Source organism: Tigriopus californicus, chromosome 9, assembly GCF_007210705.1.
Source record: "Tigriopus californicus strain San Diego chromosome 9, Tcal_SD_v2.1, whole genome shotgun sequence".
NCBI classification, from domain to species: domain Eukaryota; kingdom Metazoa; phylum Arthropoda; class Copepoda; order Harpacticoida; family Harpacticidae; genus Tigriopus; species Tigriopus californicus.
In genome coordinates, this window is record NC_081448.1 from 8,059,838 (window position 1) to 8,086,543 (window position 26,706).

Consider the following 26,706-nt stretch of genomic DNA (forward strand, 5'->3'; position numbering starts at 1 on the left):
TTTGTGGTTGATCTGAATGAACTTCAACTTTTAGAGGTTTGTAAACAAGAGTTGAATTCATAGATGTCATGATGAGGGCTACACATTGAGTATGTAACCACATAAGACCTTCAGCTTCGTTAGAGACAAGCAATACCTGTCTGTCTGAAGTGACGCTTTGGTCCACATAATCAACATTTTGTAGGGCATCGATGTTTTACTAGCTGTCTCTGGGACATGAGTTTATTGCAGAATGCAGTTTCAAAAAGCATATTCCTGCCAGACTTTATTGGAATGCATAAGATTATTATCAGCAATGCCTTTCAATTCTAGCCCTAGAGCCAGAGTGCACGTTTGATACACAATGTCCCTTGCATGAGGCTTGCATCCAGCAGAAATGCCTTGACCCTTGCACATCTCTCACATGTGGGAGAGAGGCCAGGTGCTCTGTGGTTAATCATAATCCCTTATGTTCATGCCCATCACACCTAACTGGTGACCCTAACGTGGCGTGCATTGAGAGTAAGTCTAGTGCGCCTGTTCTGCTCACCCTTGCATGACTAACCTGAATTTTGTTTTAGTTGGCTGTACCGCTGATACTGCATGTCCAAATAATGAAGCCTGCATCCAGAGAGAGTGCCGAGACCCTTGTCCTTTCCAAGTGTGTGGTCTCAATGCAGTCTGTCACACTCGAAATCACATCCCCACTTGTATCTGTGATGTTCAGTATGAAGGCAACCCTTATGACAGCTGCCAGCGGTATGAGTGTAAAGTACATGAGGATTGTCCAACAACTCTAGCATGTCGTAGCTTCAAATGTGAAGATCCTTGCAATTGTAATGCAGGAGAAGAATGCATAGTGACCAATCATCAAGCCAAGTGCACTTGCCCTCCTGGGTATCAAAATGACCTCTTTTCTGGTCTATGCTCTCCAGGTGAGCTTAAAACGGTGTTTCTATTGCTAGAACATTTTCTTGCAACCCTTGTGTTCTCCCTTTAGCACTTGAAGCCACCATTGATGACTCTGGGTGCCAAACAGATGCAGATTGTCCAACCAAGCTGGCATGCTTTGGTGGCAAGTGTAAAAACCCGTGTGTGCAAAATGCACCATGTGGCATAAACGCAGATTGTAAGGTCCATGACACCCTCCCTAAGCGCTTAATGACATGTAAATGCAAGGATGGCCACGAAGGCGATTCCTTGCAAGAATGTAAAATCCAAGGTATGACTTCAAAGGCGCATAGAAGTTGATTAAGAGATTATTGTAGTTTGAATCCCTTGCCCTTGGTTGTAGTTGTTCCTGTGGAAATTGGATGTTCCTCTCACTCAGAGTGTCCTCCATCGCAGTCATGTGCAAATGCAGCATGTGTCAATCCGTGCATAGAATCCAATCCTTGCGCACCACTTGCACAATGTTCTGTGAGAAATCACCAAGCAACGTGCACCTGCCCACAAGGAATGACCGGCGATCCTTTCACTAAATGTTTGCCAAGTAAGCAATAAGAGGACGGTTGTAGAGAGCAATTGATATTGCTGATGGCTGAGAAGTAACATGGATTGAATTGAATTGTGAAACACAATCATGGTTTGCCTTTTAGTCGTTGAGGGCTGTCTGTCAGACACTTCTTGCCAAGATAATGAGGCTTGCTACAATGGCCAGTGCCAGAACCCTTGCTCCAATCAGGATAGCCCATGCGGTTTAAACGCAGAATGCGTTTCCAAGTATCACAGAGCCATCTGTAAATGCAAAGAAGGCTGGGCTGGCAATCCATTTCAGGAATGTTTTACTTGTAAGTGAAATTGTTGGGTAATAAAAATCTTGCCTCATATGAGGCACAGCTAATTTTGAACCATTTTGACCAGATGAATGCCAATCCAACAATGAATGTCCTCAAGATAAGGCTTGCGTGGGGAAAAAATGCCTTGATCCTTGTCTCGAAACCTCATGTGGTAACCGGGCACTCTGCAAGTCCTTTGCTCACAGATCGCATTGCTTTTGTCCTCCTGGATTGCAAGGGAACGCCGTTGTTGGGTGCATTGAAGTTGAATGCCAGGTGCACAATGATTGCAGTCCTAGTCAGCAATGCAACTTTGGCTTACAACAATGTGAGTCAGTTTGCCTTGGCAACTCTTGTGCTGTTGGGGCTGTTTGTGAAGCCTTCAACCATAAGAAACAATGTTCTTGTTCCCCACCACTACTTGGCAATGGCAATGTCTATTGTGGAACAAAACGTAAGCTACGTCTTTTATTATCATCTTTGATTGGACCAATTCTCGCAAACGGAACCCTTTCTAGCCGTGCCGATTGAAACTGAATGTAAGATTGACGGGGATTGCCCAAGCAGACATAGCTGCATTAGAAGCCAATGTGTGAATCCTTGCCTTTTCAACAACCCATGTACGGGTGATTTGCAATGCCATGTCACAGAGTCATTCAATCACATGACCTCAGTAGCATGTATTTGTCCCGCCGGAACGTTGAACGTTGGCCAAGACAGGTGTGAAAAAGGTGAGAGTCAGATTGCTCTGATTGATATGGCTTTAAGAGCCTAAGAATCATTACTGTCATGGTTGCTTCATTTTGCTATTAGTGACCGGAGTGACTGAATGTACTGTCCACCAAGATTGCGACGATCCTGATATGTGTCATGAGGGGAGTTGTCAGAATGCATGCTTGTTCAAAGATTGCGGAACTAGGGCTGTCTGCTCTGCCACCTACCATCAGGCACAATGTTCTTGCCCTTCTGGTTTTACAGGGAATCCGGACTTCCAATGCACTCTTCGTAAGTCACCTTTGGCTCTCTGTTTGTGTGTGCCACTGCATGAAATTCTGAATTGCATGCCTGTTGTACTAAAACCCATATTTCAGCACCTCCTCCAATTACTGAACCGGTTGCATCCGGCTGCTCTAGTTCATCGGATTGTCCTGATTTCAATGCATGTGTCAACAAAAGATGTATTAACCCATGTGCCAAGGACAATGTGTGTGCTCCCTTAGCCACATGTGTCGTGATTCGGCACAAACCAGAGTGCTCATGTCCAAATGGTTACATTGGATCCCCTGAGACCAGTTGTGAAAGACGTAAGTTAATCATCATAGCTTGAGACTAGAATTTTTATAGACTTGGATCCAAGTCTTTTTACAGTGGATTCGCGTTACTGTAGTAAGTCATCATGTGGAAATTTATATTTCATGCCCTGAGATGTTACAGACTTATCTACATGTTGATGTGTACCCTGAAAGATGGGTAGTGTTGACGAGAAATGCTTGTTACAAATACTGATCCAACCATCACACCATGCCACTTAAGATGTGATATTCATTGCATAATGTTNCACCAAATATGGTCCCCTGTAAGGCCATTGCAACAGGGGCTTCACTGAGTCAACCTGTTCGTAAACGTGTGTGCAGGAATATAGGGCATTGTTGATTCACTCTGGCTCCTCACGCCGATGCATGCCAACTCGGTTCCAAGAATGTTGGGGACCGTACAGTGTCTCGCAGATAAGACAGGTAGGCATGAGATGAGTTAGGTGCTGGGGACTCAAAGAATCCTGCAGGGAGACAAACGGCCTCCCCGAATACCATGTCAAAAGGCGAGCAACCATGGTCGGCTTTCACAGCCTCTCCCAGCCCCAGCATGATGAGGGGCAGTTCCTGGGACCATTGGTCAGTGATGAGGCGGGCCCTGAGGGAATTCTTCAGTTGTCAGTGAAATCGCTCCACCATTCCATTGGCCTGTGGGTGGTACAAGGTGGTGTTGTTGTGGGAAGTCCCCAGCAGGCGCGTCGGCTCGTCTCAAAGGTCGGAGGTGAACTGACTACCTCTGTCTGTGACTATGGAGACCGGAACACCATTTCTCTGGACCCAGACACCAAGCAACGCCTCGGCACACATGGCAGCTTCAATGTTGGGCAACGGAAATGCCTCAGGCCATCGGGAGAACCTATCCGCTTCCGTGAGGAGATAACAAGCACCCTTGCTATAGGGTAATGGACCTCTGAGGTCGAAATGCAGCTCAGCAAATTTGGTGGAAGGCGGATGTTCAGGATGGTGGAGAGCTGTTCCTGTGTGTGTTGTGATCTTGAATGCCTGACAATGGCCGCACGAGCAAACCCACCCAGCAATGTCTTTGGCCATGGATGGCCACACATAGCGGGAAGCAATCAGTTACTTGGTGGCCTTGCTGCCAGGATGGGTCATGTTGTGTAAAGACTCAAACTGTGCGGGCCATGTCTTCTGGCATGACGGGTCTGGGTTGGGGCCCTGGAATGTCAACCATGATATATGTTCCAGCAATCCATTGTTCTTCCCAATGATCCGGTAATGAAGGAGTGAATGGGTCTTGATAAAGACCAAGAGCTGTTTGTGAGTCGGCAATGGGTTTGTTCAAGTCGGAGATACAGGCCGCACTGATTGGTTTTCGAGAAAGGGCGTCCACCACTACGTTTGCAGCCCCTTCAATGTGTTGGATGTCGGTGGTGAGCTCGCTGATATCACTCAGCCATCTTGTGACTTTCTTGCACTCCGTGGCTTTAAGCGTGGCTGTTGGCTGGAAGGCAAATACCAAAGGTTTGTGGTCTGTGAGCACGTGCAACAAGTTCTCAGGGATTCCAGATATGATATGTTCAAACTTGCGAGTCACCAAGTGTATAGCCATGAGTTCATGGTCATAGGTTGAGTATCATTGTTCCGGAGGCTTGAGCTTTTGGCTATAGAATCCAATAGGTCGCCACCCCACAGGAGTTTCTTGTTCAATCACTGCCCCCACTGCTAAGTCGGACGCATCATTGACCAGCGGCTTCAATCAAGGTGGCTTGATTGGCCAGTGCATCCTTGAGGTTGCCGAAGGCTTTCTCTCTGCTCCTGGCCATGGGAGAGGGTCATCTCCCTTTTGACGTAACCCCCTGGGCCTGGAAGAGTACGCTTTCAACATGTCGTAGCGGGGATCAGTGGTAAAAATTGGCCAATCCTATGAACTCTAGTAAGCCCCGGCGGAATGTTTTTGGTTGCGGGTATGGTCGCAGGTCCTCTTCCTTGGAGTCTGAGGCCCGCACCCAATCTTTTGAGATGAGGAACACCAGGAATGTGACGTCCTCTTTGCCCAATGATGTCTTGTTTCTATTTAATAGTAAACCATACTGCAAACATTGGAACAATTTCTGCAGTAGGATCCTGTGCTCTTGTGGGGTCTTGCTGGCTACAAGAATATCGTCCACGTAACAATATGTCATATCCAATCCCCGCAGGACCTCATCCATAAAGCATTGGACTGATTAAGAGGCTCATTAAGTCCAAAGAACATCCTCATGAATTCAAATAACCCAAAGTGTGTGGCAAGTGCGATGAGCGGAATGGAAGCTTCCTCCACAGGAATTTGGTGGAAAGCCCGGAAAAGATCGATTTTGTTGAAGAGAGTAGCCACCTTCAGCGAGAGGAAAAATCCTCCACGTGAGGTAAGGGGTAGGCATCTCCCTCAGTCAGCAAGTTTAATATCCGGACATCCCCACTAGGCCTCCACGAGCCATCAGCCTTGTTGGCCATGTGCATGGGGCTTGCGAATTCACTACTCGATGGTCTGATGATCCCCAGACCTAGCAACCTGTTGATCTCAGCTCGGGCAATGTTGAGCTTTTGNTGTGTACCCTGAAAGATGGGTAGTGTTGACGAGAAATGCTTGTTACAAATACTGATCCAACCATCACACCATGCCACTTAAGATGTGATATTCATTGCATAATGTTGAGGCAAAGTAGTGCATTATCAACAATTGTTGTCGTATGGCACTCATTGAAAAGCCAATCTTGGTGGTTGATCTGAATGAACTTCAACTTTTTGAGGTTTGTTAACAAGAGTTTGATTTAGATTCCGCTCACAATCAGTTTCTATTATACTCAAATTCAAGCAAAACTGATCTCATGAAACGCTTGTACCTTAAATTTGTTTTGGTTGCCCTATAATTACTTTTCAGGCGTCATAAACTTCAATCACAGTAACTGCGGATTAAAATCGTGTATTTTTCAACAGAAAATGTATAAAATGGCTCAAGAATGCAGTTTATAATATTCAAAGTTTATTTAACGCGCCTGAAGGTGTCGAAAGCTGAACATAACTCTTTTGGACACATCTCTGCATTAATTGTGTTTTCTTTGGATCTTAAACACTCTAAAGGTTCAAATTTCACATGCAATGGTGCCTAAAATACAATGTTGTACTTTTCTAAACAGGGTACAAACACACTTCACAATATTTTTTCGTAACTGCACGTGAATTTACTGTGCTCGGGCCGAATTATTTCAAGACCAATTCGTCAAACAAAACCGTTGCAGTTTCATAACGGAGAAAGACCAACTCAACTTCGTGTCCTAGAAGGTGTAAAATTATCTATAAAAACTTAATACAAAACAGATTTTAAAGAAAAAGCCAGATTATTTTTAATAGAGCAAGCTTGAGACCGGCCAATGGCACCAAATTTTTGGCCGTCAGAGGTCGGGTGGGGGGGAGAGTACCCAGAAACCAGGATGACACAAAAACAAGCTCGCGCAAAACACAGACGAGGGCATTGTTTCAATGAGAAGTGCTTTAACCCTTGTGCCAAAGACAAAGCATGTGCTCAACTGGTACGTGATCCGTCATAAAGCAGAATGTTCCTGTCCCGATGGATATATAGGTTCTCCATTAACCAACTGCCAACTGCGTAAGTGTGCACAAGAAATGTCAGTGCTGNAATGTGCATGGGGCTTGCGAATTCACTACTCGATGGTCTGATGATCCCCAGACCTAGCAACCTGTTGATCTCAGCTCGGGCAATGTTGAGCTTTTGACCAAACAAGCGACGTGGGGGCACCTTGAAAGGCGTGCTGTGGGCTTCAGTTTGAGAGTGTTTGCATGAGTGGAGTACGGGCGGCATGACTGTCTCGGGCTCCAGAGTAGCCACAAGATCGTCATACTGGTATAGAATGGCCATGAAGGGATTGTCCATTTCCTCTACCATCCAGACAGACTGCACCAAGCAACCTGATCCTCGCAGCTCATGAAATTGTTGTTTGTCAATAAGTTTGTTTCCCGCGCAATCTACGTATATCTCGTGAGCCACCAGGAAGTCGAAACCTAAGAGAATGTTTTCACCGTCGGCCACAAAATATGTGAGTGGACACTCGTCCAAGTCCCAGATCAAACTCAATCTGTCAATAATCGTAAGTATTGATGGACGAACCAGAGGCCGTTTTAAACAAGTCAGTTCGCACGGCCTTCTGCCAGTCCCGGTCTGAAGCCGGAGCCATGCTCCAAGTTGCGCCGCTATCTACGACTGACCCGAAGTTGACCCGAAGGTCATTGAACGGAATTTAACTCCTAGTAACCCAAGAGTAGATTCTATCTAGATCCTTTGCCACGCTACAGAAATCTTGGCCATTCCTATCAGAAACTAACTTGGTGTTGTCAGCATAAGAAGAGAGACTGACATTAGTACTACCAAGCTTCTGAAGCGGGGCAATGAATATTATGAAAAGGAGGGGCCCTAGGTTGGAACGCTGGGAAACACCCAATTCGACATCATGTGTCACACTAATGGATCCCTCGGCCTTTACTTTTTGCTTCCTATCGTGAATGACGCTACTTATTCAAGTGAGAAACTTGCCTTGGATTCCAATGTCATGAAGTCTATTCAGCAAAAGACCATGATCTACTTCATCAAAGGCCTTGGCAAAATCAAGATAGACAACATCAACTGACACTTGTCTCTCTAATTCCTCAATAATCTGTTATATATGTTCAATCAGTTCGGTAACCGTCGTGCTAAAATGTGCTCGGAATCCATATTGGCCAGGAGGAAGAACATCATGGACTTCAAAAAACTCCACAAGGTTGAACTTCCAGATCTTCTCAAGCACCTTCGCAATATTCGAAGTGAGAGAAATCGGCCTATAGTTACTGGGGAGCGACTTATCTCCACCTTTAAAAAATGGAACGACGTGAGCTAACTTTAGTGAAGAGGGAAACTTGCCCTGATCCAAGATGCAAGGCATCAAGTATGAGGTTTGAAAAAAGTCAAAATAAGTCAATTCCACTGGTTTGACGAGAGGAAAATCAGGGTTACATTTTGAGACTAACTTATTGAGCTACATTTTAATGCCAACCTATCAGGGTTACCTTTCGAGGCTTAATTTCGTCATGCAACTAGTAATCTCATGCTGCACAGATATTGTATATTGATAACCCTAGTCGCAAATTCCAGTGATTATTCATTAGATCCATCAATAGCAAATAAGTCATTGTCTTTGAGACGGAGCTTTAAAAAGCTGGGAAGAAACCTTTAAACACTTTTTCTTCTCCGCATTTAAAAAGGAAAAAAGTAACGGTGACGGGAGAGCTAAAAATCTGTTCCGTTACCGATACCTTTACTTTTGCAGAAAAGTAAGGAGTTACCTGTAGCATCCCTTACAAAAAATCTTTACAGCATACTGCCCGGCCCAACTCTGGTGTTGTGAATTGGAGAGCTGAAAAAAAAAACTTTCAGAACTAAGAGGGGGCCTATTTATTGTGGCAAGGGACAGATTAAGATAACTTGCTCTTCATCTAAGACTGGAGATTGATGTCAAATTTCTGCCAGAGAAATGAATGAGATCTACTTATCAATCACTATCTCCTCAAGAACCTTGATCTTTGTGTTATTTTTTTTGGAAATGAGACAATGCACTTTCAGGTAAAGCCCTTTTACGGACTGATTGTCTTACTGTGGACTAGAGTTGTCAAATTTTTGACTAGGCCTTCTAACCCTAGACTTGAAAATGAGGTTGAAACAATTGTTGTTTGTTCCTCTTCGTGCCCTTGAAATAGGCCTTTGTGCAGCTAGCATTGAGGCGTACCTTCTGCCTCAATAATCTCATCCACATGAATGGACGGAAATAGGAACACCCCTGCTCATTGAACTTGAGCAGGCCAAATTCCCTAACTTTGGGCCACCCTTCTGGGTGAGCTAATTTGCAACCTTTCCCTACCTTCTCGACCCTTCGTCGTTGAAGAACATCACAAATCTTGAGAGCATTCTCTAATATGCTCTCCTTGACTAAAGGAGACGGATTTAGCAAATCAACAGGGTCAGTGATGGTGCCCGTTTTGCCCACACTTGATTGATTCATTCTACAATCAATTAGTGGCTGGGTGTGCCCTACCCAAGCTATCAAAGCTTCCATAATGAAAGGCTTGTTAATTGAGGACGAAGTAATCCCCTCTAATACCAACTTAAGAAACTTCCTTGCATCTTCAGACACCTCCTTCAATATACTGTACATAGGTTATTGTAAGCAAAATATTTGAGAAATGTGAATCTCAAACACTGGAAACTTCATTCGTAAAGCTCGGAAAAATAACTTGTTTTGCCGTCGAGCAGCAAACCAAGAGCTTTGAAAGCGAGTAATTGTCTGAACACAAGCTAACATTAAGAATTGCTACTACAATGAAATCCAGTTTTGACAAGCATGTGGAATCTACTCTTAATCGCAAAGCAAGTTATTTCTCCTGCCTTTACCGTTTAGTTTATGGAAAAAACAGCAAGACCAATTATGGTGGATTTACACGAGATAGATTTGGACACATGAAAGCTTTTGCTTCCTGCTCCAGGGTTTAAACCAACGACATCTAGGGAGAGTATTTTTGTCTTGTTTGCGTCTTAGAGTGCTTGGATACACTAGCTCCTTATATGTCAATCCAATTGAACTAACATTAGACACGTGCTAAAGGCAAAATATTTTCAGATTGATTCTTTGCTCCGCAGAGTCTCCCTGTGAAAAGAGCAATTGACAGGAAGTTCGCCTTCTTTTTTAATGCTAAAATATGTTGCAGATAAGGCAAACGAGGAGATACGAAGATAATCTTTTGCCTCCAAGTTCATTGCTGAGCTTAGCTTGAAATGAATGAACAGCATTCAAAATGATTGCCCCGAGGATCAATCACCAATAAAAGATTGTCAGGAGTTTACTTACCGTTGGCATGCATACCCACTTTCAACAGCTCATGCCATGCCTATGCGAAAAGTCACTTTAAGATTTGATGGTCATTTGCACATGTATAAGTCACAAAAATGGATCATATTGATCAATCTACTGGATTGAGATCAGAGGTGCAAAGTGAAGACACTCGCATGCACAAAAAGGATGGACAGCTTTCACCCCAGAATTGTGGAGCCGCTTTACCCCTTTGGGAAGGAAAGAGGGCCAATGGATCATCTCCGTACGATTCCATAACCCAGAGAACTACTAGATCTTCCACTGTTGTCTATTACCCCTAACAATCAATTTGAAATCCAATGCCGAACATGGCCAGACCTTCAACAAGTCCCTGATTGACTTCGACTAGACATTGATGCTCAGTAAAGTCATAACAAAAGCTATTTGAATATTTCAATCTAATGTATGAACTTGGAGACTAAAATGTACTTGGTATCTCATCACTTTGGCCATTTTGAAACAATTCCCTCATGTAAATTCTTCAAATTTTATGAAAGGCTAAATTCCCAAATTGATTGTTAGCTTTTTCCAATCAGGTTTGTGCTTGTGCTTTCAGCGGACGTGCCAGAATGCTTGATTGATCCAGATTGTCCCCTACATGAGGCTTGCATCAATGAGCGTTGCCTTGACCCTTGTACTTCTCACGNAAATTAAGTCCTGTCAAATCAAATTAACTTCAATTCTAGCTCCTCAGCCCGAGTGCACACGTGATGCTCAGTGCCCTTTGCATGAAGCTTGCATCCAACAGAAATGCCTGAATCCTTGTGCATCCTCGACTTGTGGCAGGGATGCTAGTTGCTCTGTGGTGAATCATAATCCGTTATGTACATGCCCCCCTTACCTTACTGGCGATCCGAATGTGGCTTGTATTGAGAGTGAGTTTAAGGCCAAAAATGCTTAGCAGCATGTTGCTCTGTGATAAGGAAGCTAATGCATGTTTGATTCCTTGTCCTCCATTTCAGCTGGTTGTAACACTGACTCCGAGTGCCCTAGTAATGAAGCTTGTATTGACCGGGATTGTAGGGACCCATGTCCATTTGAGCGTTGCTGTGTCAATGCCTTCTGCAGTACCCGAAACCATATCCCTACATGCATTTGTAACCCACAGTTTGAGGGAAACCCTTATGTTGAATGTAACCGATATGAGTGCAAGGTCCATGAGGATTGTCCAACTACTCTTGCATGTCGTAATTTCAAATGTGTGGACCCATGTAATTGCAAAGCTGGTGAAGAGTGTAGCGTGACCAACCATCAAGCCAAGTGCAGTTGCTCCTCAGGCTATACTACCTATCCTGTTACCGGTGTTTGTTCCCCTGGTGAGATTGATAGTGGTTATGCTTTTATAGAAGAGCTCCATCAAAAATTGTTTACATTTTGTCCTTCCTTGTCGTAGCATTGGAACCTATTACTGAGGAAACTGGATGTCAAATGGATGCAGATTGCCCAAGCAAATTGGGCTGCTTTGACGGGGATTGTAAAAACCCTTGTTTCCAAAGTGCACCTTGCGGTAGTTATGCTGACTGTAAAGTCTACAATACTCTGCCAAAGCGTCTGATGACATGCAAATGCAAGGATGGTTATGAAGGAAACGCTCTCCAGGAGTGCACACCCCAAGGTAGCATTGAGTGGAGAATATCTTGTCTTAAGCCACAGTTGGCAATTGTAGCTGTTTTTGTTCTTGTTTGGTTACAGTTGTACCTGTGGAATTGGGTTGCTCCACTAACGCCGAATGCCCGCCATCCCAGGCCTGTGTTAATAATGCTTGCATCAATCCATGCACAGAATCAAATACTTGTGCTGCAATTGCACAATGCTCTGTTAGAAATCACCAAGTAACTTGTTCATGTCCTCAAGGCATGACTGGTGATCCCTTTTCTCAATGTGTGCCAAGTAAGACAACCCACTTGTTCTCAAAATGTCGAGAGATCTTTCTCACGATTGACTTTCAAACAAGCAGGGATTGATTTCCATTTAATTTGCTCTAGTTGTCAATGGATGTCAGTCAGACAATGCTTGTCCTGATAACGAAGCTTGTTACAATGGTCAATGCCAGAACCCTTGCTTATATCCATGCAACTCATGTGGCCTGAATGCAGAATGTGTGGCCAAATATCATAAGGCCATCTGCAAATGTAGTGAAGGATTGGCTGGCAATCCCATTCAAGAATGCTTCACCTGTAAGTGGAAAGCCAATCAAAGCTTTTGCTATATTCATGTTGCTCATGAAAATGCACCTAATTCCTAAACACCTCCATTAGATGAATGCCAATCCAATGAGGAGTGTCCACAAGACAAGGCTTGTTTGGGGAAGAAATGTGTAGACCCTTGCTTGCAAACATCTTGTGGTCACCGTGCCTTGTGTGAAGTCACTAATCATCGCTCACATTGCTTTTGTCCACCTGGACTACAAGGCAATGGAATGGTGAATTGTTTTGAGGTGGAATGCCAAGAGGATAGTAATTGTGCTTCCAACCAATATTGTCACCTAGGAAGGCAAGAATGTGAATTGGTGTGTCAAAGCAACTCTTGCGCCGTTGGGGCTGTTTGCGAAGCCTACAATCACCAAAAGCAATGCTCTTGCCCTTCCCCATTGGTAGGCAATGGAAATGTCTATTGTGGAACAACTCGTAAGGAAGCTAGCAGGCATTCAGTTGAGTCAGGCTTGTCATTTCAAAATTATGCCATACTTTTAGCGGTTCCCATTGAGACGGAATGCAAAATAGACCAAGATTGTCCAAGAAGGCAAAGCTGCGTCAGAAACCAATGTGTAAATCCTTGCCTTTCCAACAACCCTTGCACTGGTGAACTGCAATGTGAAGTGACCGAGCTTTTCAATAGCATGACCATTGTGGCATGTGTATGCCCACCTGGCACCCTTAACATTGGCCAACACAATTGCCAGAAAGGTAAGAAGAGTAGTGTTGGATCTCTCCAAATTGACATGTGCAATATCATACTATCCTGAACAGTGAGTGGAGTGGCCGAGTGCACCACACACCAAGAATGTGAGGATGCTGAGGTCTGCCACGAAGGAAGCTGCCAAAATGCATGCCAGTTCAAAGATTGTGGAATCAATGCCCAATGCTTTGCCAATTACCATCAGGCTCAATGCTCATGTCCGTCTGGTCTGACTGGCAATCCCAATTTCAAATGTTTGCCTTGTAAGTGACCTTGTACTCTAACTCCCGTGCTTGCTTGCCTGATATCATTTACATGCGTTACTATTTCAGTACCTCCTCCAAGCATTGAACCAGTAGCATTGGGTTGCTCCAGTGACTCTGATTGTCCAGACTACAATGCATGCATCAATGAGAAGTGCATTAACCCTTGTGCCAAAGACAAAGCATGTGCTCAACTGGCTACTTGCATTGTGATCCGTCATAAAGCAGAATGTTCCTGTCCCGATGGATATATAGGTTCTCCATTAACCAACTGCCAACTGCGTAAGTGTGCACAAGAAATGTCNAAATTCCCAAATTGATTGTTAGCTTTTTCCAATCAGGTTTGTGCTTGTGCTTTCAGCGGACGTGCCAGAATGCTTGATTGATCCAGATTGTCCCCTACATGAGGCTTGCATCAATGAGCGTTGCCTTGACCCTTGTACTTCTCACGTTTGTGGTATAAATGCTGGATGTGCTGTACATACACATGTGCCTCTTTGCAGTTGCAATCTAGACTTCATTGGTGATGCATACACGATTTGTTACAAAGGTGAGGCTGGTTCTTTGCAGCATCTGCCATGCTCTTACTTTTGCCTTTCGTCTGCTTTCAAGACTGAACCCATTCCTCTTTATTTTGTTGAATGTAGCTGGCTGCAGGCGCAACTCAGATTGTGGCGATTCAGAGGCTTGTATCAACGAGCGATGCCAAGATCCCTGCCCGTTTGAAAAATGTGCAATCAATGCCGTCTGTTCAGCAAAAAATCATTTCGCTACTTGTGCTTGTTTGGAAGGTTTCGAAGGTGATCCTTACGATCAATGCAATCGATATGAATGTCTTGTTGATTCCGATTGCCCCTCAAATCTGGCATGCCCAAATCGCAAATGTGAGGATCCATGCCAGTGTGCTGCTAATGCCGAATGTTCAGTTCAAAATCATGTAGCGAGCTGTTTCTGCCTGCCTGGCTTTTCTGGGGATGCCTATTCAAGGGGATGCCTTCCTGGTAAGTTTGTCCAGATGTGTCTGCGAAGTAAAGAAATCCGGCCTAAAGGGTGTCCACTCTTGTTTCTAGCTCTAGAACCAGTGGTCGAAGATAGCCTTTGCCAAAATGACGCCAATTGTCCCAGTCAGCAAGCTTGCTTTGACGGAGACTGCAAAAATCCGTGTCTCTTTTTGAACCCTTGTGGTGCACATGCTATTTGCACAGTGTACAACACTCTGCCTAAAAGAACCATGGCATGCGATTGTGAAGCAGGCTATACTAGTCAAGGCAACAGAGCTTGTAATCGAGAGGGTAAGTGGTGCAATGCATCCTATTCCCATATAATTCCAATTACAACCCTTTGGTGCCGTTTTGTTTTCCAGTTGAACCCCTTGAAATTGGCTGCTCAACTCATCAAGATTGCCCCGTATCCCAAGCATGTGAAGGTCGTTCTTGCTTGAACCCTTGTATGCAAACCAACCCTTGTGCCCAAAACGCTCGCTGTCATGTTCAAGATCATTTCCCTCAATGTGTTTGTCCCCAAGGCATGACCGGGGATCCATATCAATCCTGCTTGCCAAGTGAGTCTTTCAATATGTATTTGTGTCCCTCATGAGTATGACACGGGTAACAATATAACTTTCGTAATGGTGTCGCCAAGGCCATAAAGGTTAAAAGATAAACAGATTCATGCTTAAATGCTTTTTTTATAGTTGTTGTTGGCTGCAAGGCAGATGATGAGTGTCTTACTCACGAGTCTTGCCACAATGGCCAATGTCAGAATCCTTGTGCCTATCCTCAAGACCCTTGTGGTTTGAATGCTGAGTGCGAAGCCTTGAACCATAGGGGAGTGTGTAGGTGTCCCACGGGATGGTATGGGAATCCATCATCTGAATGCTATCAATGTAAGGCCACTTGTTTTGTTTCTTGTCATGCATGAGTCGCGTCCTTTCGCTACAGACAGTGAAGGGAGAAGCATAGTGCTGTACCTATTTACAACGTTCAATCGTATTTGTCCCTACCTTGTTTGTTGCTTTTTCTAGATGAGTGCACCCAAAATGTTGATTGTCCGAGTACTAAAGCTTGCAAAGCCAACTCATGCACCGACCCTTGCCTTCAAACAAATTGTGGTGATCGAGCTCTTTGTAGCGTGGAACTTCATCAACCTTTGTGTACTTGTCCCGTTGGGTTGCAAGGAAACCCATACCTTCAATGCTCGGACGTGGAATGCCGAAGGGATGAGGATTGCAACTTTGATGACATGTGCAATCTAAGCACTCAGAAGTGCGAGCCAGTATGCTTTCCACAAGCCTGCGTCACTGGAGCTGTGTGCGAAGGAAAGCACCACCGCAAGAACTGCTTTTGTCAGCCGCCATTAATCGGCAATGGCAATGTGTACTGTACCATTAAGCGTATGTTATTTGTTTGCTATTGCACTTGCGTGGTGGCCATTTTCACTGGTTTTCAACGCCCTTTGCGTCTTTTTCTCCAGCTGATCCCATTGAGAACGGATGTCAAGTTGACCGTGATTGCCCTTCGCAGCATGTGTGCATAACCCGAGGACGTTGTCAAAACCCTTGTTCTACGCAAAACCCATGTTCACCCAGTCAGATTTGCGAAGTCAAAGATACTTTGCCGTCCAGAACCGTGATTTGCATGTGCCCGCCTGGGTTAAAAGTGAAGGAAAGTGGATGTGGACAAGGTATTTTCGTTTTGTCGGACAATAGGTCTTCAGAATGCGACGAATCTTAGTAGTGGTTACATAAATATGATTCTTTTTTAGACAATCCTCTGCCTGAGTGCATGAAAGACGTCGATTGTAGACAAGATGAAGTTTGCTTTGATCAATCTTGCCGCGATGCTTGTGCTGCATACCCGTGTGGGTCAAATTCTTTCTGTGAATCTCGAAGTCATGCCCGTGTTTGCGTTTGCGTTGCTGGATTTGTGAAAGACGATCATGATGAATGTATTTTTGGTAAGAGTTTGTTGCTTATGGATTTTTGTACTGTGCCGTGTTTCACCAAGTGTTTATTTTTAGATTCGGTTGCCCGACCTCCACTTATAGCGGTTGGATGTTCAAGTAACAATAATTGTGCTGATTTCCATGCATGTGAGAATCACATGTGTGTGGACCCTTGCATCAACGATCCTTGCGGAGATTTTGGAGCGTGCAGGATCCACCGGCATGAAATTTCCTGTGCCTGCCCAAGTGGCTTTTTGCCTGAAGAGGGTTTATTGTCTGAAGAAGGATTACATTGCAAGAAACGTAAGTGGAATTAACAGGTTTCAACAAGGAAAGGATCAACACAATAAATTTTCGAGCTAGACTCGGGAGGTAGCCATTGTCACAGTTAAGAGAGGCGTTTGGGGTCAACAGGTAGGAACATTTTTTATGATTGAGTCACTTTGCCTTACTGAATCTGGAGCAACTATATTATCTTTCCCAATTGTTAGAGCCCATAATTGTGGTATAGATATTGTCAACATTAAAAAAAAAAAATCTTTGAACTTCTCCATGAGTGTTTTGCATCTTTCGAACACTTGAAGAAACGGTAAAAGCTTGATCATGAAGGCGGCTTTACCCTAAATCTCTTTCATTGAATTTATTGCTTTATTCATTTCAAGAGCCACCTTTTTGGGAAGCACATTCTAAATAATTGATGAATTTCTCGCTTTGACGGTTCATCATTCTTTAGTTGTAACAAACTTCAATGAGAATGTCCGAAACTGCTAGATAGCTTCATACCCATTGTGTATCCTTTTTGAAAACTGTAGCCTTTCAATCTCTAACATTTAAAAAATCGAAGATGTTTAAAACTCTTTAAACTCTTCTGTAAACCAGCCAGGGTTCTCATATCAAAGTTTGACTCACATTTATGGCAAAAAGAAGATGTTAGACGCTTTTGGCTAGGAATGGGAATACAGTCCAAGCAGTTCCGTCAATGCCACATGAAAGTTGTCAATATATTTGGTTACTTGACATATCTATATATATGACAATGATTTAAAAGTTTCCCTAGGTATTTAGCAAAATACAATTCAAGACGAAACATTTATCCATTCCGTTTCATTTTATATTATGTTCATGTGATATCGAATCCATCTACCCCATGCGGCATATTTAACTTGACAAAATTTGAATTCAAATATTATTGATGATTTGTTGTTAAGATTAGGCTTTGTCAGGGCTAATTTCTATATCCACACAACCTTTTGATATTCAATACTTTTTATGTTTTGAACAGCATCATTGTAAATCTCAAAAGAAAAATTGTGACCAAAATAACCTCACACTTAAAACGAGCCTCATTCATTGGAAAAAACCTGGGTATCAGCCGCCAAGTTGTCCACGATAACCAGGACAATCTCTGAAGTCGCATATTTAGTTTCAAAAGAGAACTTAACATTGGCAAGTACATCCCCCACCCTCTTATTGGAAATATAGTGGTTTGTCATTAAGTTCGGCACGTCAACCCTTGACAATTTTTCATCAAAGAAAAGGAGGACTTGCTTTCCACTCTTTATTTCAATGAGTACGAACTTGGATCTGGCAAATCTTTTGGCACTATTTCATTAATGATGAGCTGCATCTTCTTCCTAGCCCTCTAAATGGAGCCAAAGTATCTGATGGTCGTATGGACATTAATTTCCTTTACACCCATGGTGACCCTGATTGATTTGTCTTCATTTGACGTTTGAAGGTATTAACCATAGTCAGGATCCACACTGAGTTCTCAGGCTTTGAACCTCTTTCTAATATCATTGACAACTTGGCGGCTGATTTCTAGGTTCTTTCCAATGCATGAGGCTCGTATTGCGCATGAGGTCATTTCGATCACAACGTTTCTTTTAACATTAAAAGACATGCCGTTAAAAATATTTAAAAATGTTTATGTATCAAAACATTGTCTGGGTAGAGAAATTAGCCCCGAGTAAGTCTAATCTCAATAAGAGAGCAAATTATCATTAAAATATCAATTCAAATTTTGTCAANAAGGGTGTCCACTCTTGTTTCTAGCTCTAGAACCAGTGGTCGAAGATAGCCTTTGCCAAAATGACGCCAATTGTCCCAGTCAGCAAGCTTGCTTTGACGGAGACTGCAAAAATCCGTGTCTCTTTTTGAACCCTTGTGGTGCACATGCTATTTGCACAGTGTACAACACTCTGCCTAAAAGAACCATGGCATGCGATTGTGAAGCAGGCTATACTAGTCAAGGCAACAGAGCTTGTAATCGAGAGGGTAAGTGGTGCAATGCATCCTATTCCCATATAATTCCAATTACAACCCTTTGGTGCCGTTTTGTTTTCCAGTTGAACCCCTTGAAATTGGCTGCTCAACTCATCAAGATTGCCCCGTATCCCAAGCATGTGAAGGTCGTTCTTGCTTGAACCCTTGTATGCAAACCAACCCTTGTGCCCAAAACGCTCGCTGTCATGTTCAAGATCATTTCCCTCAATGTGTTTGTCCCCAAGGCATGACCGGGGATCCATATCAATCCTGCTTGCCAAGTGAGTCTTTCAATATGTATTTGTGTCCCTCATGAGTATGACACGGGTAACAATATAACTTTCGTAATGGTGTCGCCAAGGCCATAAAGGTTAAAAGATAAACAGATTCATGCTTAAATGCTTTTTTTATAGTTGTTGTTGGCTGCAAGGCAGATGATGAGTGTCTTACTCACGAGTCTTGCCACAATGGCCAATGTCAGAATCCTTGTGCCTATCCTCAAGACCCTTGTGGTTTGAATGCTGAGTGCGAAGCCTTGAACCATAGGGGAGTGTGTAGGTGTCCCACGGGATGGTATGGGAATCCATCATCTGAATGCTATCAATGTAAGGCCACTTGTTTTGTTTCTTGTCATGCATGAGTCGCGTCCTTTCGCTACAGACAGTGAAGGGAGAAGCATAGTGCTGTACCTATTTACAACGTTCAATCGTATTTGTCCCTACCTTGTTTGTTGCTTTTTCTAGATGAGTGCACCCAAAATGTTGATTGTCCGAGTACTAAAGCTTGCAAAGCCAACTCATGCACCGACCCTTGCCTTCAAACAAATTGTGGTGATCGAGCTCTTTGTAGCGTGGAACTTCATCAACCTTTGTGTACTTGTCCCGTTGGGTTGCAAGGAAACCCATACCTTCAATGCTCGGACGTGGAATGCCGAAGGGATGAGGATTGCAACTTTGATGACATGTGCAATCTAAGCACTCAGAAGTGCGAGCCAGTATGCTTTCCACAAGCCTGCGTCACTGGAGCTGTGTGCGAAGGAAAACACCACCGCAAGAACTGCTTTTGTCAGCCGCCATTAATCGGCAATGGCAATGTGTACTGTACCATTAAGCGTATGTTATTTGTTTGCTATTGCACTTGCGTGGTGGCCATTTTCACTGGTTTTCAACGCCCTTTGCGTCTTTTTCTCCAGCTGATCCCATTGAGAACGGATGTCAAGTTGACCGTGATTGCCCTTCGCAGCATGTGTGCATAACCCGAGGACGTTGTCAAAACCCTTGTTCTACGCAAAACCCATGTTCACCCAGTCAGATTTGCGAAGTCAAAGATACTTTGCCGTCCAGAATCGTGATTTGCATGTGCCCGCCTGGGTTGAAGCTTACTGGCGATGGTAGTTGTGTCACTGGTACGGTTTACTTAGATTTGCTAATTGACAATGTACATTGAACTAACTGTATTTGGTGATCATCTTCTTAGCCCAACCGAAACCCCAATGTTACACTCACCTTGATTGTCGGGTCAGCGAACAATGTCACCTTGGAAATTGCATCGACGTCTGCTTGGTTGAAGAGTGTGGTACTATTTCCATTTGTGAACCCACATATCACGATGCTCGTTGTGTATGTCCTCCTGGAATGTCAGGAGACCCCTATAATGCCTGCAAATTTGGTAGGAAATGCTTTGAAATTCCATTCCATATGTTTGGTTAATTGTTTACTTTGACATTTCTTTAAAAGACATTCCTAACGTTCCTGCACCATTGGAACCCGTTTGCACTTCAAACTCTGACTGTCCCTTGCACAAAGCTTGCATCAATGGAATATGCCGTGATCCGTGTGCTGTTTCTAACCCTTGTGCGTCGCTTGCTTATTGCAAAGTCGACTCGCACAAGGCTCAATGCACTTGTCCTCCAGGTTATTCCGGGGAGCCGACTCAAGTCTGTGTCCCGCGTAAGTCTGATCTATGGTTAAGAATAGCGAAATGCCTCTTTAGACAACCATACTCATCTCTAAGCATTTCTAATTTCTTTCTTCCTTTGGATGCAGGTTCACCCAAAATTTCGTTGTACATATTTCTGTTTTTATTTTTAGCATCGACTCTCATCGGATGCAAGTCCAATAATGAATGTAGAGGAGAGCAGGCTTGCTTGAGCACGAAATGCGTGAGCCCATGTAATTGTGGAGTCTCTGCTCTTTGTGAAGTCATCCAACACACCCCTATTTGCTATTGTCCACCAAACATGTCAGGCGATCCAGAGAAGGAATGTGTAAAATGTAAAGTTTAAATTCATTCAAAAACGGGAGCCAAATTGGAAACTTTTTAGCACGTATATATTTTTCCTTCAGTGGAGTGCCAAATTGATAATGATTGTTCAGAGACCCAAAGATGTCACAATTTCCGGTGCATTGACTCCTGCCTCATCAACAACGAATGTGGATTAAACGCAGATTGCATTTCTCGACGGCATCAATCTACATGTCAATGCCGGGTCGGATATCAAGGAGATCCATTTCAGGAATGTGTTTCCTATGAATGCCAAACAAACGTGGATTGTCCCACTGACAAATTTTGCTTACGAAAGCAATGTCTAGATCCTTGCGTGGTGAACGATCCTTGCGGCAAAAATGCTCTTTGCATTGTTGGACATTATAGTGCCTCTTGTCAATGTCCCCCAGCAACCGTTGGAGACCCCTTCATTGAATGTATAACCCCACCACCTCCGTTTGAGGAAGTTTCTGTCGAATGTGAGGTCGATTCAGATTGCGGGTCAGGCTTGGCTTGTATCAACAACTCTTGCCAAAACCCTTGTTCAACCATTGATCCATGTGATAAGTCGGCAGTTTGTAGTGTAGTGGACACTGCCCCGTTCCGGACCATGGTTTGCAAATGTGCGTTTTAATCAACTTCCTTTAAAATATTCTCTAGCACGCAAGAAACAACCATTTGCAATCTGATTTCGAAATTCTAGGCCGAGTTGGATGGGTTCCAGACTCCAGCAGGTCATGCGTGTCGCTCGAGATTGACAATATCGCAGGATGCGTCAAGGGTAATCTAGATTTTGGCACAAATTTAAGCATTCTAATTGACATATTTCCCTTTCATGCCCTTGATGTATGTACATAGATGACGATTGCCCAGTTAATACTGCTTGCATCAACCGACTTTGTAAGGATCCTTGCGATTGTGGGAAAGGAGCAGATTGTTACCTCTCTGGACATAGGCCGGTTTGTCGATGTCCTCCTGGTACTGAGGGAAATCCAGCTGTTGAATGTGAGTTTTCCACTTGAATGGCTAAGTCTAAATACCGAGCCGTTAGTTACACCAAGTAAAAATAATTACATCTTTTTCACACATAGAGGCTTTCGTTGCTTCTAAAAATAAAAGAGAGTGCTTCGTTGTGTTTAGATTGGTTTCTAATGTGCGCACAATAGCTAATGCCTTTTGGTTCGTCGTCGTCGCATGTTCCAAGACGTGATCTTGTTGAAGTAATTGGATGTAGTTCAGGTCAGACGAAAGAAGTGCACGGTCTTCATATTATTGACACTTGACACAAAAGACTTGTAACGCATCGTAATATCTCTCGGTATTTTGGGTTAAGTGAAATTGACAGACATCTGTCTTCTTGACACTGCATTTCTGGGTGAATAAGTCGAGGATAGTTGAAATGCAATGCTCACGGATCTCCATTGGTAGAAATATTCGAACTTTTGTTCAGAGATCTCAAATTTGATTCTAGCTGAACGTAACTCTGCCTCTGCTCTAGTGAGCCAAGCTAACGTATTAGATAACGGAATAGATAGTCCACAATGCGAGTATCTAGTTTGAATCTCGCTTAGGCTACAATGATTGGTTCACTTCTGTGGCGCTCTCTCCGAAATCCATGGTGAATATTCTAAGAGGACTTTTTTGGTTCGGCAGTAGTTTAACCACCCTAGAAGGTTTTCAATCCTGCCGTTTAGTCTGTAAGCTTCGATGTCAGGGTAACTTTAAATAAGCCATCATAAGACGGATATGATGTCTTATTGTAATTAAGGGGACAAATTTGCACCTCCGAAGCATCAAGTGTGATGCAAGGAATGAAGGATGGGCCTTAAAAAGTATTGTCATTTCATTGGACATGCAAATTTTAGTCTACGCCTGTGGTGAGACATTTCGATTGGACGTTCTTTAAGATTTCGACGCCAAACATCAAACTCACGAGAACAACTAACTCAAACTGTCTTGGTTTCCTCAGGTATTCCCATTGGTTGTCGCAGTGATTCTGAATGCGAGGATAGTGATGTTTGTGGATCCAATGGTCATTGCGTCTATTCCTGTCTGATGAACAATCCATGCGGACCTAATGCAGAGTGCTATGCTCATAGCCACCAATCACATTGTCGATGCTTGCCCGGCTTTGAAGGCAATGCATTTTCCGGTTGCTTTCCTGTCGGATGCAAGTCGAATTCAGAGTGTCCTCTTGCTATGGCTTGCTACTCAGGCGACTGCTTAAATCCATGTGTGAGGGATAATCCATGTGTTGCCCATGCACAGTGCCTGGTGAGCATGCATATCGCCCAATGTCGCTGCGTTGTTGGATACACTGGGAACGGACAAGTAAATTGTTCACCGTTGCCCGAACCAGAGTGCGTTGAAGATTCGAATTGTCCTTCTAAGATGGTTTGCTTGAACGAAAAGTGCATTGACCCTTGCGTTGTTCTGGATCCTTGCACAAAGCCAGGTTTGATTTTTTCCCCCTCTTCTTTGCTCTCGACATATTTTAAAAAGTATAAATGTTTCTTTTTTCAAATATAGCCACGTGCGATGTTGCAGACACGTTTCCCATTCGAAGGATTTTATGCCAATGTCCAAACGGATTTTACACAAATGAGGACAATATTTGCCTTGAATTGAACCCTATTGTAGTAGGTTGCACTTCCAACGATGATTGTGGGGATCCAAAAGCTTGTGTCAATGCCATGTGTAAAGACCCTTGCGCTTGTGGCCCAAATGCTTTGTGTAGCATTGATAATCATCATCCTGTGTGTACTTGCAGGGTAAGAGACTCTTTCTACGTTATTTTCCTATTCACGAGAAAAGGCGAAATTTCATATCTTATTATTGCGTTGTTTCTTTCACAGGACGGCTTCTATGGAGATCCAAAGATATTTTGCAAGCAGATTGGATGTCAAAAAGACTCCGAATGCGAGAGTACACATGAGTGCATCAATGGGGATTGTAGGCCAGTTTGCGGTCCAAACAATCTCCCATGTGGAGGCGATGCTCTTTGCCAAGGAATCGCTCATCAATATGTGTGCTCTTGCCCCCCAGGGTCTGATGGAGATCCGTATGTGGCCTGTCTCTCGGCAGAATGTACAGATAATTCAGAGTGCCCCCCTGACAAATCGTGCATCAACAAACAATGTCAAGACCCTTGCGCAATAAGTGACCCATGTGCCGACAGTGCTCAATGTATTGTAAAAAATCACCAAACTGATTGCTCATGCCCTCCTGGATATGAAGGCTCACGTGGGAATGCGTGTCAATTAGGTTAGTTGCAAGCATTTCAAATCGTTTTGTTTTGTTCAAAGTAGTTTTGCTCGGTCTAGAAGTGTCATGTCTTTTTTATAACACACCATTAAAATGTAATGGTATTGCAATCGCTATAAGTTTGGCATTATGTTTCAGTGGTCACTGGATGCATCAGAGATGAGGATTGTCCAAAACAAAATGCTTGTATTGCCAAAACGTGCCAAAACCCGTGTCTACTTGCCGAACCTTGTGGAATTAACGCGGTTTGCACAGTTCTGGATACATTACCGGTCCGGACGATGACATGCAGGTGCTTACCCGGATTTCAGGGTGATGCCTCCGTTGAATGTTCTCCAGGTACGGAAGCTAAAATGCCTATAATTCTTGGGTGGAATGAAATCACACCCCCTACGCAAGCTCCCGTATAGTATATTTAGTTTGGACGAGGCAAGAAATGTAAATTGGAGGCCAACCTCCCACAAGCACCCCCCCACCCCCTTTTTTCATGGTTAATCTATTAGTCCGAAAGTTAGCATAGTTTAACCATTTTTTTAGGAAAGTGATTTATTTAGCCAATTGGTAATCATTACAATTTTTGAGTGGTGATGGCGAAAGATTGGCAAGTTTAAAATTTCCCCACTGGCTTGACCGACTTTTACAGACATCATTTGTCCATAAATCCACCAAGTCTTTGCAACTCCACATCATAAATGAAGCTTTCATAATTTCACATACATTGTTCCTTTACAGTGAAAACATGCCCAGTGGGATCTGGTCTCATTTTGAATGACATCGATGAATGTGTTTGCCCTGTGGGTTACATCTTAGACTTTCAAGGTGTTTGTAAGCCTTGCCGATTCGATTTGGGATTCATTGTCGAACAAGGGCGCTGTATTTGTGATTCCACAAAGAATCTGGTTTTGGATGTTAGCGGCAAAAAGTGCATCTGTCCTGACCAACACTTCTTGAATGACAACGGAATTTGTGAAGAAGGTAAGCACGACGAATCACAATAAAAAAGAAGGTATGTTAAATGTAGAATCAAAATAATGATGCAAAAGATGAAGTATTTCCCCCGATTCAAATTAAGATTAGCCATGAACCACTAAAATATGGACGGGGATGCTTGGGTCGAGAACTGACAATTCGGAATCGAGTGAAGCCATCGCGTTTTCCTTCAAATGAAACGAACCCCAGGTCGTTACAACTTCCTATTTCAATTTTCAGCTCATTCGAGCGACTGGATCATAAGTTACTTCCTCTCAAGGTTCACTAGTGGTAATCAATTACAACAAGAGGGCAAAATTATTCATTCGGTTTCATTTTTATATTTTGTGCTTTCAAAGGATTTGACTTTTGATCAAGTTGCTCGATTGAGCTGAAATTTGAAGCGAGTAATTGCAATGACCTGAGACCAATTTCATTTGAAGGAAAATGCAAAGTGTTCACTTGTTTCCCAAATGTTGACTCTTTGTAGACCTTAGTATCTCTGTCCATATTCCAGTGGTTCATGGATTAGCCAAGAGAGAAAAAGTTGAAAAATATCTGTTTGTTCCTAATTTGCGGACAAAAACAAAGACTACAACGCTGTAATTGGAGCGAGCTCAACATCGATTTTGCGGAAAATATGAACCCTCAATGAGCCCTCAAAGGAAGTCTGGAAAAGGTGAAATTGGATGAATCGGTTACGTGTTAAGTAACATAACGGTGAATTAGAATATGTGAATGTAAAAAGGAAGGGAATTGAATTTTAACATTGCCAAAACAAAGAAGAAACGAATGTAACCTCATCTACCAAATGTAACGTGTTGAAGCAAATCTAATATACTCCTTCCAAACGATGGGAAAACTGTTTATATTCTTTTTAAATTTGCAGAGCCTGAGTGCCGAGTTGATCCACAATGTAACACGTTTGAATATTGTGAGCAATTCAACCAGACTTGCAACGATCCTTGCCTGAAGTGGCCTTGCGGCAACTTTTCATATGGAACGCCAATCAATCATCGATGCAGTTGTACCTGTATTGAAGGTTACACTGGTGACCCAAACATTGCTTGTTGTAAGTAATTGCTTGCCTCGATCCACATTATACTTGGGTATCATTTGTGTTTCTCTCCTATGAGTATAAAGGTAAAAAATTAAAGGAAGACCGAATCTTTGATGTTTTTGAGTCAAAGTACCTTCTTTGAAATCAACCACCCTAGAAAATAGTCAAATTTTCGAATCTCAAATAGAGTGAAGGAAAGAAATTCCACACCAAATAAAAAGTCAAGAAAGCTGAAGAGAGAGTTGAAACTGTTTAACAATCATTACTTATGTCGTGTTCGCTTCCACGTTTTTTGGCTCGGCTGTGTATTGAAATATATGACCATGGAGTCTGTCAGGGCTGGAGAGACAAGCTTTTTTAAAGCATAAAAGTCCGTCGGGATTGGAAAGGAATCTTTTTGAAACCTCGCTAGAAGACGTTCGAGCGTTGCTTTGCCTCCTAAGCGGGTCCTGTATTGGGAATGAGGAGCTGATTAAGCACCTGCTTTACTGGCACGCATCTGATAAGGAGGTAACGCATGTCTCGAACGTCTTCTAGCGTGGTTTGTAAAGCCTGCCTCCATGTTTAAACCTAGCTACATGACGTTTCAGGATTGCGTTACCTCGTAATCGTGTACTTGATCAGGAAGAAAGAGTTGATTAAGCGTCAGCTCAGCGGACATGCATCTGATTAGGAGGTAACGCATTGCTCAATCCACAGACCAAATAATGCTTAAACCTCGGATAGCGCGAGAAAAAGGGCAAACCCATGCTTTTTTCAACACCTCTGGTACATAACTTTGGTGTTTTGTGA

The 26,706-nt window shown here is 43.3% G+C and overlaps 1 protein-coding gene across 1 annotated transcript in view; it reads left to right on the plus strand.

The window, feature by feature from the left end:
• LOC131886698 (uncharacterized) overlaps positions 1–26,706 on the plus strand; it is a 56,912-nt gene that overhangs the window by 27,229 nt on the left and 2,977 nt on the right. Inside the window, 44 exon segments of the mRNA XM_059235098.1 lie at positions 313–501; positions 561–914; positions 980–1,201; positions 1,274–1,580; positions 1,582–1,769; positions 1,843–2,211; positions 2,276–2,488; positions 2,571–2,762; positions 2,849–3,078; positions 6,581–6,677; positions 10,674–10,862; positions 10,950–11,303; positions 11,381–11,602; positions 11,680–11,942; positions 11,975–12,164; positions 12,246–12,614; positions 12,681–12,893; positions 12,957–13,148; positions 13,218–13,430; positions 13,510–13,698; positions 13,796–14,149; positions 14,219–14,440; positions 14,512–14,709; positions 14,842–15,033; positions 15,172–15,540; positions 15,621–15,830; positions 15,912–16,394; positions 18,147–18,368; positions 18,440–18,637; positions 18,770–18,961; positions 19,100–19,468; positions 19,549–19,761; positions 19,833–20,024; positions 20,093–20,305; positions 20,447–20,629; positions 20,702–21,244; positions 21,325–21,402; positions 21,480–21,626; positions 22,591–23,076; positions 23,151–23,392; positions 23,477–23,885; positions 24,024–24,224; positions 24,618–24,860; positions 25,744–25,926. Coding sequence (XP_059091081.1) covers positions 313–501; positions 561–914; positions 980–1,201; positions 1,274–1,580; positions 1,582–1,769; positions 1,843–2,211; positions 2,276–2,488; positions 2,571–2,762; positions 2,849–3,078; positions 6,581–6,677; positions 10,674–10,862; positions 10,950–11,303; positions 11,381–11,602; positions 11,680–11,942; positions 11,975–12,164; positions 12,246–12,614; positions 12,681–12,893; positions 12,957–13,148; positions 13,218–13,430; positions 13,510–13,698; positions 13,796–14,149; positions 14,219–14,440; positions 14,512–14,709; positions 14,842–15,033; positions 15,172–15,540; positions 15,621–15,830; positions 15,912–16,394; positions 18,147–18,368; positions 18,440–18,637; positions 18,770–18,961; positions 19,100–19,468; positions 19,549–19,761; positions 19,833–20,024; positions 20,093–20,305; positions 20,447–20,629; positions 20,702–21,244; positions 21,325–21,402; positions 21,480–21,626; positions 22,591–23,076; positions 23,151–23,392; positions 23,477–23,885; positions 24,024–24,224; positions 24,618–24,860; positions 25,744–25,926 — 11,097 coding nt within the window.